Here is a 14,230-nt window from a genome sequence, read left to right as displayed (position 1 = left end):
GCCATAGACAAAACATTCCTATAATCCGATTTCAAAGGAAAGAGTGTCCACCTTATTTAAACCATAAAACAATTAAGCCCAGACGTCTAGCCAGCTCTGCACTGCTGTTTTGTTCGGCCCCATTCAGAACCCAGAGCAGGGAGACAAACAGGGCCATAAAAGTGGCATTTCTGTGCTACGGAAATGTACCTATCTGCTGCCTTCCCAAGTGAGACAACCTTTAGGGTTTTGTGATTCCGACAAAGGAGCAGAGGAGAGGTGGGAGGGAAGATGAAGGGAGGAGGGCGTTTGCTAGCTTCTCTCCTAGCCTGCTTTCATTTATCTCCCCAGCTGTGTGTCATGTTGTTTTAATTCATAAATGGTAATGAATATAATAGAATCTAATCCGGACCTGGAGGCTGGAAACCGGAATTAAAGAGTGGACCGACTCTAAATCCCACCATTTCCTGGGGTCCTACAAACTCTGAGGTCCTCTTTCCTTTCCGTAGCAGCAAGGCTGGCTCGGGAGGGCAGGTTTCAGAAAGCAGGCCAAGCTGGTGGACTCAGAGAGGAGGCTTCAGGGCCTTGGAGCAGGGGCGGAGTGAAAGCCCGGAAACAGCGCTGAGCTCAAGCAGGGAGAAAAGCCAGCATCCTGATGGTCCAGGCTGAAGGAGAGAAGGGTGTCTTGGCTCTCACATCAAGTACAGAACTTAGGCCAGGGTTACAAAACAGCAAAAAGGCCAAAGGGAAGAACGAGATTGTGAGAAAATACAGACGAAGTACCTTTCCAAAAAGAGCAAGGAACTGATGCTAGGAGGAGAGGGGGAGGGAAATCTACCAAGCAGGAAAGAGTGAATACATTAAAAGCTGCTCAATTGTTGTCTCTTGATTGACACCACCCCCCAATATTAAAGAAACAAAAATTTTCAACCTTTCTCATATTCCTCCAATCCTCCTAATTGGAAGAAGAGGGTAGGAGACTCAAATAAGGGGGCAGAGGTTGTCCATACAAGTGTCCACCAATCTTGATGGGATGAGTTGGAGGGACTAACACCGAGGAACACCCCCCCCCCCAGTTATATTCTTTTAGGTGGTGTCCTCCAGGTATTCAGAGTGACACTCTGTGTCCTTGAAGGAGTGGACAGTCCAAGATATTAAAGGGTTATATTTCAAACAGTCTAATTTTAATAGTTTCCAGATTGGGGGATTTCTGAGAAAGGGGGCACTGGGCTGAGGCAGACCCAGCAACTCTGTCTGCTTCTGATTAGCTCATGAAAACTGTCAGCTCCAAAGAGAGAAGGTTCTAGAGAAGGCTGCAGTGCAGTCACCCAGCCCTACCAGTTAGATACATATCAACACCTCTGTGCTTGGGGTCTTACAGCCACCAGAGAGCACCCCACTCCTGGCTAGTCCCCAGCCAGTTCCTTGGAGCCTGGCTTCACTATTCCCTAGAAATACTGCTTAGATGACCTTAGTCACCCTGATCAACATTAAAACTTTGGAGGGGGGGAATAGAAGGGGAGAGAAGAGAGAAGAGTCAGGGATAATTTCATTAAGAAAAAACTAATTCTGATTACATTGACTTTTCTACCTATTTCCTCACTTTCCTTTCTATTGTTTTCTCCTGCCTTCTTTTTTTCCTTCTTCATCCTGTCTTTTTTCTTGTATTTTCATTTCTTCCTCCTCCCCCCCCTTCTCATTCAGTACCAGCCTGTCCCCCCCAGTGTTTCTTGAGGCCTACATGGCCTTTCCTCCTAGCTGACCATCCAACTACCTTTCTTTCTCAGTCAACCCTGAAAACACCACAGCACCAAAACACAACCAGGCAAGAAGCCAGTCTGGGCCCTCACCCAGCACCCAACTTCCACCTTCACCTATCTCTTCTCTCTGATCTCATGTACTCATAAATTATTGCAATTAATTACAGCCAGCAAAACCATTCAAGCAGTGCTCCCCACAACGCTTCATCAAGCCACTAGGAAACTCATAGGCAGCCAGCGGGCAGGCACAAGCTAGGCCTCTGTCTCAGCAGCCTCCACCCCTCCCCTGGAGCCCCCCCCCCATTCTGCCATGCCTGAAGGGAAGCTGCAGGCATTTGCCCTTCCAAGGTACAGAGGGAGCCCCTTCTCTGGTTCCAGTTTCCCTTAGAGGACTTAAGTGAGCACTTGTCTCTTCGACAGAACCATAGGAATAAAATGATGAGAACTAGATGCGATTGGGTTTCTGTTTTTTTTTTTTTTTCCAAGTGACTTAGATATATTAACAGAGTTCTACTGTAACAAACAGAATAATATTACAGGACGACAGATGATGGGAGGGACATTGGGTTAAGAAGAACACTGCTCTGTACATGCCCGAGGCACCAGCCTGCATTTGCAGCCTGACACAGTCAGCAGCGCAGTCTGGCCCTGGACTGGGAATCATCATTGTGTGTCTTTTCTTGTAAGAAATCTGCCCGCAGAGCGCCCAAGGCCCAGGAAGAAATAGCCCAGACAAAACGAGAGAGAGAGAGAGAGAGAGAGAGAGAGAGAGAGAGAGAGAGAGAGAGAGAGAGAGAGAGAGAGAGAGAGACTGGCTTCTCTGAAGAAAGGAGGAAAAAAATTCACATTTGTGTGTGTCATTTATTTCGGTTGCGCTGGGGGAAGAGAACGCAGTTTTTCTCCTGCCTCCTCTTCGATGGATAGAACTAACTCTAAACACCAATTTCTCAACACTTAACCCTCCCACATCACAAGAGTTTGCATTTTTCCCCTTCCTTTTTTTTTCTTTTTAAGACGGTGGGCTTTTCTCTATCTTGCTCTTTCCTTTTCTTTTCGTGCTTTCTCCCGCTTGGGTTGGGGCATTTTTGTGGGGGGTTTTGTGTTTCCCTTGGCTGTGCCGAGGCAGCAGGCTGGGGCAGGGCTTAGGATTGTTCCTTGTCGGTTTTCTCTTTATTCATCTTTTTCATCTTCATCCTCCGGTTCTGAAACCAGATTTTGACCTGCCGCTCAGTGAGATTGAGAACACGGGCCACCTCGTACCGACGGTCCCTGGTTAAATACATATTGAAGAGAAATTCCTTCTCCAGTTCCAGCGTCTGGTACTTGGTGTAGGGGCAGCGCTTCTTTCTTGTGGAACGGGCGTGGATCCAGTTGGCCACGGGGTTGCCTGGAAGGCCAAACATAGGCAAGGGTCAGTAGAGTTCCCTTCCAGTTTAAGACCTCTGTCATCCCACTCTAGGTTTAGTTAAGCTCACCAAACTTAATAATTGAACCTGAATTTGGACACATTTTGCTTTAGGCATTTCCTCCTTTCTCTTTTGCATCCAGCCCCCCCTCCCAGTGTCCCCTCCCTGTTCAGCTTCCAGCACCTAAAACTGTAGTAAAATTTAAGCTACCAAAGCCCCCACAGTCTGGTCCTCAGCTTCAAGAGTAGTAATTCGAGAATATCCTCATAAAAAGTCCAAATTCCCAACCATTTCATAGGCCCATAAACGCTTCTCTCTCTTGTTTTTTATTTTTATAGCAAGGTCCCTCTCCTCCCCACCTCCCTCCTCCTCTGCCCCCTCCCATCATCATAGCCAACGACCAAGTCCTGAGAGTCCCTAAATCCTCACTTCTTTTCAGCACCCATCTCCCATTCAGAATTCAACCCTGCTGAGGCGAATCATCAGGGTGAAGTTATCAGGATGGGGAAAATCTTTCCCTCTCCTTACAGATCTGCTGGCCTTGGAGAAAGGCTCCTTCATGTGTTGGACTCCAGTGCCCCCCTCCTCCAGCCAGCCCCAGGACAGCTCTGCAGGACACAACCCTCCAATTTCAGGTTTATGGGAGTAGCTGAGAGCAGGGAGGGAAGCCTTCAGAGGGGTATAATTAGGCCCTGGCCCCTTATAGACCTAGAGGTAAAGATTTTCTGAAGTCTCCTCCTGGGGATCCTCCAGACACTTCCTCTCATCCTGGGGACTGTATCCCTCCCCTGCTGTTTCTCCTTCTTTCTCTCCCCCCTTTCTTTGACCCTGCAGCTTACACCTGCCCCTATCTTTTTACCTACCCTAGTTACCACCCCCTTCTATGCAACACACTCAGAATGCTCCTGTCTCTCTGAATGGAGCCCCCTCCTCTCTCTCTCTCTCTCTCTCTCTCTCTCTCTCTCTCTCTCTCTCTCTCTCTCTCTCTCTCTGTGTGTGTGTGTGTGTGTGTGTTTCTTTAATCTGAAGATTCTTTACTTGTTATATATTCTTGATCACAATTCACAACTCTTTTTCTCCTGTGGACACTTAAAAGTGGGTTTTCAAGTTTAAGGAAACTCGGATCTTACTTCTCCTCCACTTGTATCTAGAAGTCCTGATCTAAGTTCCTAGTCTGTGCACTCCCAGATTCTTCTCCTGAGGGAGAAGTCAATGAACCTTCTGTTTTATAAACCCCTAGTGGGATGAAGACTCCCCACTCTGGCTATGAGAGGTAGGGATAATATCTCTCCCTTTGCTCCTGTCCTTTCTCAAACTACAAAATGAATCTCAGCCCTCCAGCCCAGCCCCTGTCCCTGTTTGCATCACCCCCCCCCAAGTGACCACTGAGCCAAAAAAAAAAAAAAAAAAAAAAAAAAAAAAAAAAAAAAACCTGAGCTAAGAGGGGGACTCAGGAGTTTTCCTTCAAAGCCAGCTGTGGGAAAGAAGCCCCTCTGGTCGGCCCTCACCCAACCTGGATGTCTGGGCCCCCTTCTCAGACCTTCCTGCTCCTGAGAGCTCCCCAAGGTAATTCGCTTTTATTGAGTCCTCACCCCCTCGCCCTCGCTCTTCTCCCGCGCTGCCCGCGCCACTCGGAGGGGCTGTAATCTAGCTGTCCCCGCCTGGCCTCCCCTCCCCTACTGAACCGGTTGTAAAGGAAAATTGCTCCCAACTTACTAGGGTCCAGGTCGGCCTTCTCCTCTTTGTGCTTGCTGCCGGCCAGCGCGTCCGCCTCGGGCGAGGGCAGCGTCTGCGGGGCGCGGTCGCGCAGTTCCCCGGGCGAGCCGTACATGTAGTCCGGATAGCTGCGGCCGTCGCCCGGGCCGCAGTCGGCGCGGCGCCCGGGATAGGCGTCGGGCTTGAGGGCGTAGTGACGGCCCCCGGCCGGGAAGCTGGGGAAGGAGACGGCGCCGGACAGCGGCTCGAGCCAAGTCCGCATGTAGCGCGTGTCGGCGCCGAGGTGGGGCTGGGGGCCGTAAGGGTGATAGACCACGGACGACTGCGAGGGCACGGGCGCCCACGACGTGCTGAATACAGCCGGCTTGGGCGCGAAGCTACAGGACGGAAAATCGCTACAGTCCGGCACCAAGCCGCTGGGTCTGGCGGCGGCAGGGTGAGCCCCGGTGGCCGGAAACCTGGACGCTAGGAGGTCTTCATTGTCGTGAGAGATGAGCGAGTCCACGTAATAGTTACTGATGGGCCCCGTCGCCGACATCGTAACAGGGTTTTACATACATAAGATTATTGTATGAACTGTATATGTACTTTTTATCTGCTCACAGAACAATCAAGGCAGGTAATTATTTTTCCAGCCTTTTCCCGGCAGCTCATTGGTTCCCCAGCCCCCACGTGATCGTATTTACCCAAAAATACGGCGCGGATCAATGCGCAGGGGCTTTTTTTCCCCCCTTGCTTTTTCCCCCCTTTGCCACCCCCTTCTCTCTGCTGATCCCCGCGACCTGCGTTTTCCTGGCGATTTGCAACTCTGGACCCAAGGCGCCAGACAGCCCACCCCCTCCCCGGACGAATCATATCTCATCAGGGACCCCCCCTTGACCATGTGCAGCCAAAAGCAGATGGCTCCCCCTACCATGAGGATTTAAAAAACAACAAGATGAAAATGCCAGTCCCAGAAGCCAGGGTTCCTGGACCCCCAGAGCTGAGATGGGCTCGGGGAGCCCCATAGGGGCGGGGAGGCCGGACGAGGTAGGTGGAGGAACTATTTCTTGACGTAATCTGTCTCTGTCGGCTCCGACGCTCCTGCAGTCTCTGAGTGAACGGAGATCAGCGATTGTCAGTTCGGAACGTGGCTTTTAAAAATGCGTTTTTAAATACTGTGTATGTATGTATTTCTTTCAGGAAGAGCAGTACCAGCAGCGAGGGAGGGAGGGTGGGAGGGGACTGAACAAGCTGGGATGGAGGGAGGGAAGGAGGGAAAGGGAAGAGTTCTTCTGCCCCTGGCCAGCTCAGTTTCCCAAATCTAGGGTATGGGAAGCTTGGGAAAGGTGGTCTGTGCGGTGGGAGGAGTGGAGCTTGGGAATCTCACACACCTTTATCATCAGCCTCACAAGTCTCCTCTTGCTTTGGCACAGATATACAAGCCTTTATTTAAAATTTATTGTCTCTGTTTCTTTGCCAGTCTGAAGAGGTGGAGGAGCTACACAACTTAAGTGGGGCATCCCCATCCCAGCTGCCTGCTCACCCTCCTTTGCCCCCAGGTCCATCTCTGCAACACCCTCCTCCCTCCCCCAAAGAAGTCACTCGGAGGTTCTGTCTGCAGAGAGCCAGGGTGAGAATGGGCAAATCGAGAGAGCGACCTCGGTCGTGGGCAAGTAGCTTGTTTTTACGTCCTTCAATAAAATTTTTATGAGGATCATTTGATTGTTCATAAATGTGTCTTTCATTAAATAAAATTGTAGGCTGTTTTTGGAACGGGGAAAAAAAGCAACGGAGGGATGGAAGAAGGCAATTTCTTTGGGGTCGGATGGAAGAATTCAGAAGGTGGCAGTGTGATTGAAAGGGAATATCAGACAACTTGGATTCCACCCTCCCAATAAGTTGACTGCTATTCCCACTCCCCTTGAATCTGGGGTTTGTTGTACACACAGCCTAGGTTTTCATCAGACCTCCCATGGTGGTTTAGCAAATGGAGGGCTTTGGGCATGCAGAAAAATCCTAAGTATGGGTGCAGGAGAAAGGGCAAAGAAGTTGGTTGTAGGGAATGGAGGGACAGGTGATATCCTCAGAGACTTGGTGCACCCAGGCAGAGCAGGATGAGTCTGAAGGAAGGATAGTCTCAGAGTCAGAGGGAAGAGTCTATGCAAGGAGAAATAGGCAGAGCTGAGGCTAGGATGCAAGATCTGAAGGCAGCTGGTTAAAGGGCTTTCCAGACCCAGCCAAGTCTGCCTTTATTCCTCTTGACAGTCTCCAGAACCAGACCAAACTCTAAGTGAGTAGCTGGTTTTCTCCTATGTTTCTCTATTTTCTCCAACGTAGGAAAGTGCTAGAGAAGATGGCATGTGTGTTGGGGGGGGGGCAATGAATGTTGGGGAGAGGGTACAATTGCAGTATTTAGGAGAGACTCAAAACCACAGGAGCACTCCCCAACCCCTGTGAGCTTTCCTCTCTGATTCTTCTCTTTTCGGTATATCAGGGCTGAGTTTTTTTTTTAAGGTGTGTGTGTGTGTGTGTGTGTGTGTGTGTGTGTGTGTGTGCAAGGAAGTGTCTGGTTAGGAAAAGGCACTCGGAGCCTCAGATTAATTCACCTCAGCTCTCACTGTCTTCTCCGTAGGGCTGGACTGGCTGGAAAATCCAAGTTACAATAAGAAACAGAACATTTCTATGTCCTTGATATAGTCATGTTAGCTGTCAATCAAAAAAAAATCTCCTTCACTAGTTCAAGGAGCAGATAGGAGTTCCAGTCCCTCTGCAGAGGCTTTCTTCTTCAAACCCCTAGCATAGTCAGCACCTCCCCCAGGCATGGGTGCCTGGGGTCCCAGCCTGGCTCATGGGCAGTTGCTGCCAGCAAGGAGCACAGACGTCTAGTCTTCAGTGGGGCCCGGGGCCAGACTGAGACCAAGAGGACATCAAGGGACAGAGCCTGAGACCAATTTAAACAGATCCAGGCTGGGGGAAGGAAAAATAGAAAAGAGGGGTTAGGGTAAAGAGGAAGAAAAAGATAAGAATTAAAGGAAAGAAAGCAGGTAAGATAAAGAGACCTAAGAGCAAAGAAAGGAAGGCTTTCAAAAAGCAAGGGAGAGTGGGGCGATGAGGCACAGGCAGAACGGGGCAGGGCGCAGGCTGGCGGAGCAGCCATGGCATTGTGCAGTTCTCTTGCTTGCCGGGGCTTTGCCGCGGGACGCTCCCGGCGCGGCGGCCACTTCTGTCTGGACACAAAGGAGTAAGAGGCCTCCTTTCCATCCCCTCTGGGAGACCTGCTCCGGTGGGTATACTAGGCCTCTGGGACACCGAATCTGATATTAGCCCAGCAATCACTCTGGCTGCTGGGGGCTGAGCTACATTCTGGGGAAAGAGGAAAATATAGAAGAGGAAGGAGACATCATGCCTGCTCTTTCTCTGCATCTTCACTAGACGACAGGGCCTGTCTGCCTTTACCTCAATGTTCTGAAACAGAAGTCCTTAAGGACCCTCTTCTCTGGGCCTCTTCTATTTGGGAAAGCCCCTCTTATAGACATCTTGACTGTAATGAGACTCCCTTCTCTCCTTCTCCTTTTGAACACTGCCTTCTTTTCAACTCCTAAGCAGCCTGCACTCCCAGTCTGCCTACCCTGAAGAGGCTGTGGCAGCTGGGCAGTCAGGGCTACCATACAGGGATCCCTGCTGCCCTCAAATCCCCCAGGAAGCAGAAGAGAGACTGTTGCCTTCCCTTCCTTTTGGGAGCAAGAACTCCAGACCCTCCCCACTCAGAAGCAGGCACAGCTGTTGACCAGGAAGCAGGCCTTGCCCATAGGCCCCTCCTTACCAATATTCCATTCTGTTATGCCTCCTGGAAAGAGGTAGCTTCAAGAAGGGGTTTGATAAGAGACTGGGAGTCCAGAGGCCACTCGGCCCAGTCCTTCATGTGGGTTGTGACTCTTATGTTTCACATTTAAAAGGTCAGGGCTGTGAAGTGGACTTTCAGGTTTTCCCTAAACCTAGGCTTGTAGATATGGGGGCAAAGAGGTGGGGATGCCAAGAAGCAAAGTCTCATCTTGGGGTTCAGTTATTCTCTCTGAATCTCCTATTCTATCTAAGACTTTCGCTCATCTACACAACTCCTTTCCAATTGTTCTGCATCACTGGGGCAACCTGAGGAAACTGGGAGTCACTGGGGGAGAGGGGGGAAAGAAAGCCCAGTTCTGGCTGACTGTTCTATATTCACCTTACACCCCCAACAGATTTCAGTAGGCACAGGAGAGGAGTCCTCTGAAGAGGGAGGGGCAAACCTTTATCACCTCAAACCTGGGCAACTGAGAACACAGTCTAGCTATCACCGTGGGAAGGACAGACAAACAGATAGGTTAGAGTCATCCTCCTCCCTCCCCCTACCGGGTGTCTCCCTTTTAATGATTTAAATTCCCTCCGGTTCAATCCACACCGTCAAGTTCGGATTAAATTTAAAACCGGCTTTCTCCCGTGCCCCCAGCGGGTCATTCCGGCCGCCGCAGGCAGAGAGCCCGCTCTCTGCTCCTCAGCACCCGCCCTGAACCGAGGAGGCCCTACTCCGTTTGCTTTCATTTTCCTTCTCCCCCTGAAATGGGCTCATTTCGTCTCTCCGCTGCCCTCTCCCCTTCCCCGCCCCCTCCCTGGTTCCCTTCTAGTTCCCCCCCATCTCTCCTGATCCCTCTTTGTTGGGAAAAACACACCCACACACAACTCCTCCTAGCTAAGGCCTGAGCTGGAAGCAGAAACTGAGCTCTCCTGCTTGCTGCGAGGAGACCCGCGTGCTACCCCCACTAAGGTGGGTATCTGGGATCCCTGCCACCACAACAAGAGCCAGGCCCCCAAGCTCAGCAAGCGTGAAACCCCCAGGGCCTGTGAACGTGGCCCTCTCAACGCCATGGCCTGCCGGGCCTGCCTTTACGCCGGCGCCCCCGCCCTGCCGCTCCGCAGCAAACGGGGTTATTTCCGGCTCCCCCAACACAGTCTGTTTTTCCAGCGTGGGGAGTGACTGGAGAGGGAGCCGCCCCAGAACCAGGGCTGCCCTGTGCTCTGACTCAATGGCTCTGAGCGCGTTGTTACCTGATCTTTTGTGTGATGTATGTATCGCAAGGAAATTTGCAGTGACTTTGGAGCCCAGACTGAGGAAGCGGAGGTGGCGAAAGGAGAGACAATAAGGGCTCGAAGTACAATTAAAGAGCCACAGCCGCGGGTCCCTCCCTGCCCTCCCTAACCGACTGGAGCTGTCTAGCTTCAAACATCAGGGCGATCCGCGAACCTAGAACCGGAAAACTCAGCCCAAGACCAAGGAGCCAAAGGACTACGCATCCAGAAAAGAGGAAGAACTCTCCCTCTCAACCTGGGATTGTGGTAGCCAGCCCTGCTGAGTTTCAGAGAATCCAATGAATGAAAGTACACATTCCGACGACGAATTTTTCTGAGCGTTTGGAAGGAGTCGCCCGGGTTTGGGAAGTCTCAGACAGACAGGCAAGCGGCGTCTCCCAATGCAGACAGACTCACAACATGAGTGTGAGACTGAAATCATACACAGGTTGAACATCCCGAGGCCTCCTTGCCAGGCATGGTGGGCGCCGATCTCCCTACCTTCTCTCCTGCCAGGGCCTTAAGCAGAGGCCCGGAAGACTTGGTACCTTGGGCTTGGTCCAATCCCACCTCAGAAAGCCTCCGTTACCTGCTTCTTGGCTCCCTTTGGCCACAGAGGCAGGGAAGCGGCCTCCCGCCCAGGGAGGAAAGCCCTGGCCACCGCAACCGCCGCCACCCGCCCTCCTTCCCTCCCTCCCTCCTTCGCCCTCCCTCCCTCCCTCGCACGCTGCCGTTCGCGGGGCCCTCCCGCGGACAACCTGCTCTGGACCAAATCCAGGTATCTCAGAAAGGGGGAAAAAAAAAGAAAGGAAGGAAGGAAGGAAGGAAGGAAGGAAGGAAGGAAGGAAGGAAGGAAGGAAGGAAAGAACTGCGTATACGAGGGGTGGGGGGAATCCCATAACTGCATTTATTTTCATGCTCTGATCATTGGTTCGACTCTAGTTTAGTTGTCCCGGACACAACCCATCAGCCGCAGAGATGTGCGGGGCCTACAGCCTTTCCCATGCTGACTACCGTGCCCCGCGCACTGCACACTCCCTCAATACTCCTGGTTGCCGCGCCCCCGGCAACCCAAACACCCAACAGACCTCAAGGTCCTTCCTACAGACTCAACATCCGGTTGCCTGACTCGCCGCTGACCACAGACCAAGAGTCCGCTCTGTTCAGTCTGTGGTCGATGTCCACACACAGTCCACCTTGTCCCTGCTCTTGTGCCCTGCCCGGACACCCTTCCGAGTCCAGCCATCCGCTGGGCTACACTTGGGCAAACCTCGTCCCCAGCAAGGACCTACACAAAGCTCTGTGCGCTAGCTAGTCTTCCCATTTATACTTCCCCTTTCCCCGCTTGCCGCCTTCACGTCACCTGTTCTCAAGGAGGGCTGCATCTTCCTGCGAATGAGCTGAAGCAAGGCCGACTGCTGGGGTGAGGTCCCAGGAAGACCACAGCGGATTAGCTGGGCTGAGCCTAAGCCCCCACTGCCGGAGAGACGTCTCAGAGATCAAGGCTCTCCTTGGCGAGCTCTTGCCTTTTCCTCCTTCTCCCGCAAGTCTCAAACACACGCCGAGAGTTCAGCTCTATAAATCCTGCTCCCCTTTCCCATATCATAATTAAAAAAAACCAGTAGGGGAGGTTTTAACTTTTATTGCGATTTCTAGAGTTGGGCTGCGGAGCATATATTAAGTTTACGCTTATGTGCTCTCGGCGGGGAGGGTCCTTTAAGAAATAAAAATCCATCTTAATATCCTCAGACGAGAGAGATAATTTTTCCCTCCTTTTCACGCTGTTCCTTCTGAAGACTCCCTTCCAGCGAAGCGAATAAATAATTACCATCGCCTTAGCCATGATCCACAGTCCCAGGGCACCCGGGGTGGACTCTGACCATCAGACTGGCCCTCACCTTGGCCCTATGAGACCTTGCTCCATTTCTCCAGATCTAGGGAGGAGACTGCCCTGACCCCTGACTCTGTGGCCACCTCCTTTAAACCCTTCATCTTTGAAATGGAAATAGGGGCAAAGTGACTCAAGGCACAGAAGCCCTGTATTGATAAATTTTGGCCCATCGGGCCGATTTCTCTATGCTAAGAGCTCTTGAACACCTTGCTCCAGCCTGAGGCTCTCCTTACCCAAACTGGCTGTGTGCCTCAGAGACTCTGAAGTTAGAGATTATATGGGCTCCCAAACCAGGGGTTTCCCTTACGCATCTTCTATCACCAACTGGCCTATCTTTCTGGAAACATCCCCATTTCCCTGGGAGCCATAGAGATTTAAATACTTTTCCTCACACAAAGGGATGGAGAACAGATAGGACCGACAATTCAGCTGGGAAGGGGTAGAATCTACTCCCATCTTCTCCTCCAATGTCCATAGAAGTCAAAATGAATTACACACACACACACACACACACACACACACACAGAGAGAGAGAGAGAGAGAGAGAGAGAGAGAGAGAGAGAGAGAGAGAGAGAGAGCGCCTAGAAGGGACAGATAGAAAAAGAAACCTATACACGTGTAATGAATTTAAAGTTACATTCTTTTCTTCCAGGACACCATGTTGAGAATACAGAATTCTCCATGATAGTTTGTTAGAGACATGGTTGTATTCCCTGTTTTCATAATAATAATTACAAAAGAGCCCCAAGAATCTGGCCTCCTTTGGGTTTCTCCTTTTCAGAGTCTCTGAGAACAGAGCAGCCTGTTTTCCTTTTTCTCAGATCATTACCCACCCCACCCCCCATTTTTCCCTCTGAAGACCAGAAAACCTTTTTCGAGATCCTCACTTGTAGAGACCAAGTCCAGAATTAAGAAAGCCGAAGGGTACAGAGTGGAGGAGGTCTGTAAAGTTTCTCATTGCTCAGATCTCCCTCTGCCCCATTCTTCTCCCCTCCGCCCCCTACCATCAGCCAACAGCCTTCTCAACAATATGGTAACGGTGGGCGCTGGCAGCTTCTGTTTACCCAGACATTTCCACAGAACACAAGGACGGGCAAATGCCTAGCAGCCTCAGACAGGCAAATACACAGACCAAGGCCTACGGGTAACAGACAGACAGACCAGAGCTGGGCTTTTGCCCTCAACAGGGTGTGTTGAGGAAGGTTTTGACTTGGACTTGGTGTTTCTCCACTAACCTACTCACTTCCTGTATCCATCCTTCCATCCTTTCCCTGGAGATGGAGCTATGGAGGGAAGAACAGGCTACTGTTCTCAGAGTTCCCTAACTCTTTGAACATCAACATCCCCACTTTCCAAAGGAGCACTGCTCTCTCCTTAGAGGTAGCAGCAGCTCCAGACTTCAGAGATTCCCTCCTCTTTCTAAGAGCTTTTCTGTCCTTTAATGCTTCTGCCCCACCCTGTTCCCCAACTAAGCTGACCCACCAGGCCAAACTCAAACTCCTGCATTTCCTTGGAATTGGCTGGACCTTCTTTGTCTGTCTCTATCAGCTGGGCTCAGGAGACAATAGCTACGGGGGGGGGGGGGGGGGGAAGAAACCCTCTCCCTCCGTTCCAGAGATTGGGACAGGCTGAGGAGGAGACAGTTGTAAAGCAGGGCTGTCCAGAATCTGTCCCATGGCCCCACTCACAGCCTGACCTCCTCAGTCTGCACCCATTTTGCCCTATCTGAGATGGGTGGTGAGGCAGCCCCACAGGGGAGGGAAGGGTTAGGGGAGGTGGATTGGGGCCCTCGACGAAAACCGACTGATGTAACTCAGGCAGTTTCTTGTTGCCGAGTTCAAAACTCAATCCCAACAACATGAAACTACCTAAGCCACAGATCAGCTGAGCAAGCAGGGCCGGAGTTTAGGCTTTGCATCTATCCAAAGGAGAAGGGAAGGGGCTTGGGGAAGGAAGAAATTCAGCCCGATCCCCTTTCCGCCCTTACAACCTCCCTAAAGACTAGAGTGGACTTTGGGTGGCTGGGTGGATTGAGGGTCTGGATTGAGGGTTAGTTTCTGGTATAAGCAAGTTGCATTGGGAAAATCTGGTGAAATGGAACCTCTAGCCGCCAAATCCCTGCCCCACCCCCAGTACTGCAGTAGAGCTATCCCCCTGCATCTGGCCCTGGCCCTGGGGGAAGCTGGATCCTTCTTCCACTCTTGAGCTGGGTCCCCTGTCTTGTCCATCTGGCTCTCCTGTACTCTTCTCTCAGACTCTGTCTCAGGCTTCTCAACAAACATGGGTGTCTAGACCACAGCGCCTGGGCTCTGGAGTCACTTCCAGTCAGGCCACTTGTCTGGCAAATCTCTACAGCTTGGGAACACTAAGACCAAGAACATACACAAGGCTCA

At 51.4% G+C, this 14,230-nt stretch overlaps 1 protein-coding gene across 1 annotated transcript; it reads right to left on the bottom strand.

Annotated features, from left to right (window-relative positions):
* Positions 1 to 2,227: 2,227 nt before the first annotated feature.
* On the bottom strand, positions 2,228 to 5,399 carry Hoxc9 (homeobox C9). The gene is made up of 2 exons (XM_034517552.2): positions 4,862 to 5,399; positions 2,228 to 3,126 (listed from the first exon to the last, which is right to left on the bottom strand). Exons 1-2 carry the CDS (start codon positions 5,397 to 5,399, stop codon positions 2,882 to 2,884), a joined length of 783 nt encoding a protein of 260 aa, XP_034373443.1. The 3' UTR covers positions 2,228 to 2,881.
* Positions 5,400 to 14,230: the final 8,831 nt, after the last annotated feature.

Source organism: Arvicanthis niloticus, chromosome 13 (genome assembly GCF_011762505.2).
Source record: "Arvicanthis niloticus isolate mArvNil1 chromosome 13, mArvNil1.pat.X, whole genome shotgun sequence".
Taxonomy (NCBI): Eukaryota; Metazoa; Chordata; class Mammalia; order Rodentia; family Muridae; genus Arvicanthis; species Arvicanthis niloticus.
Note: the sequence above shows the minus strand (reverse complement) of the source record. Positions and strands in the feature narration are given on the sequence as shown.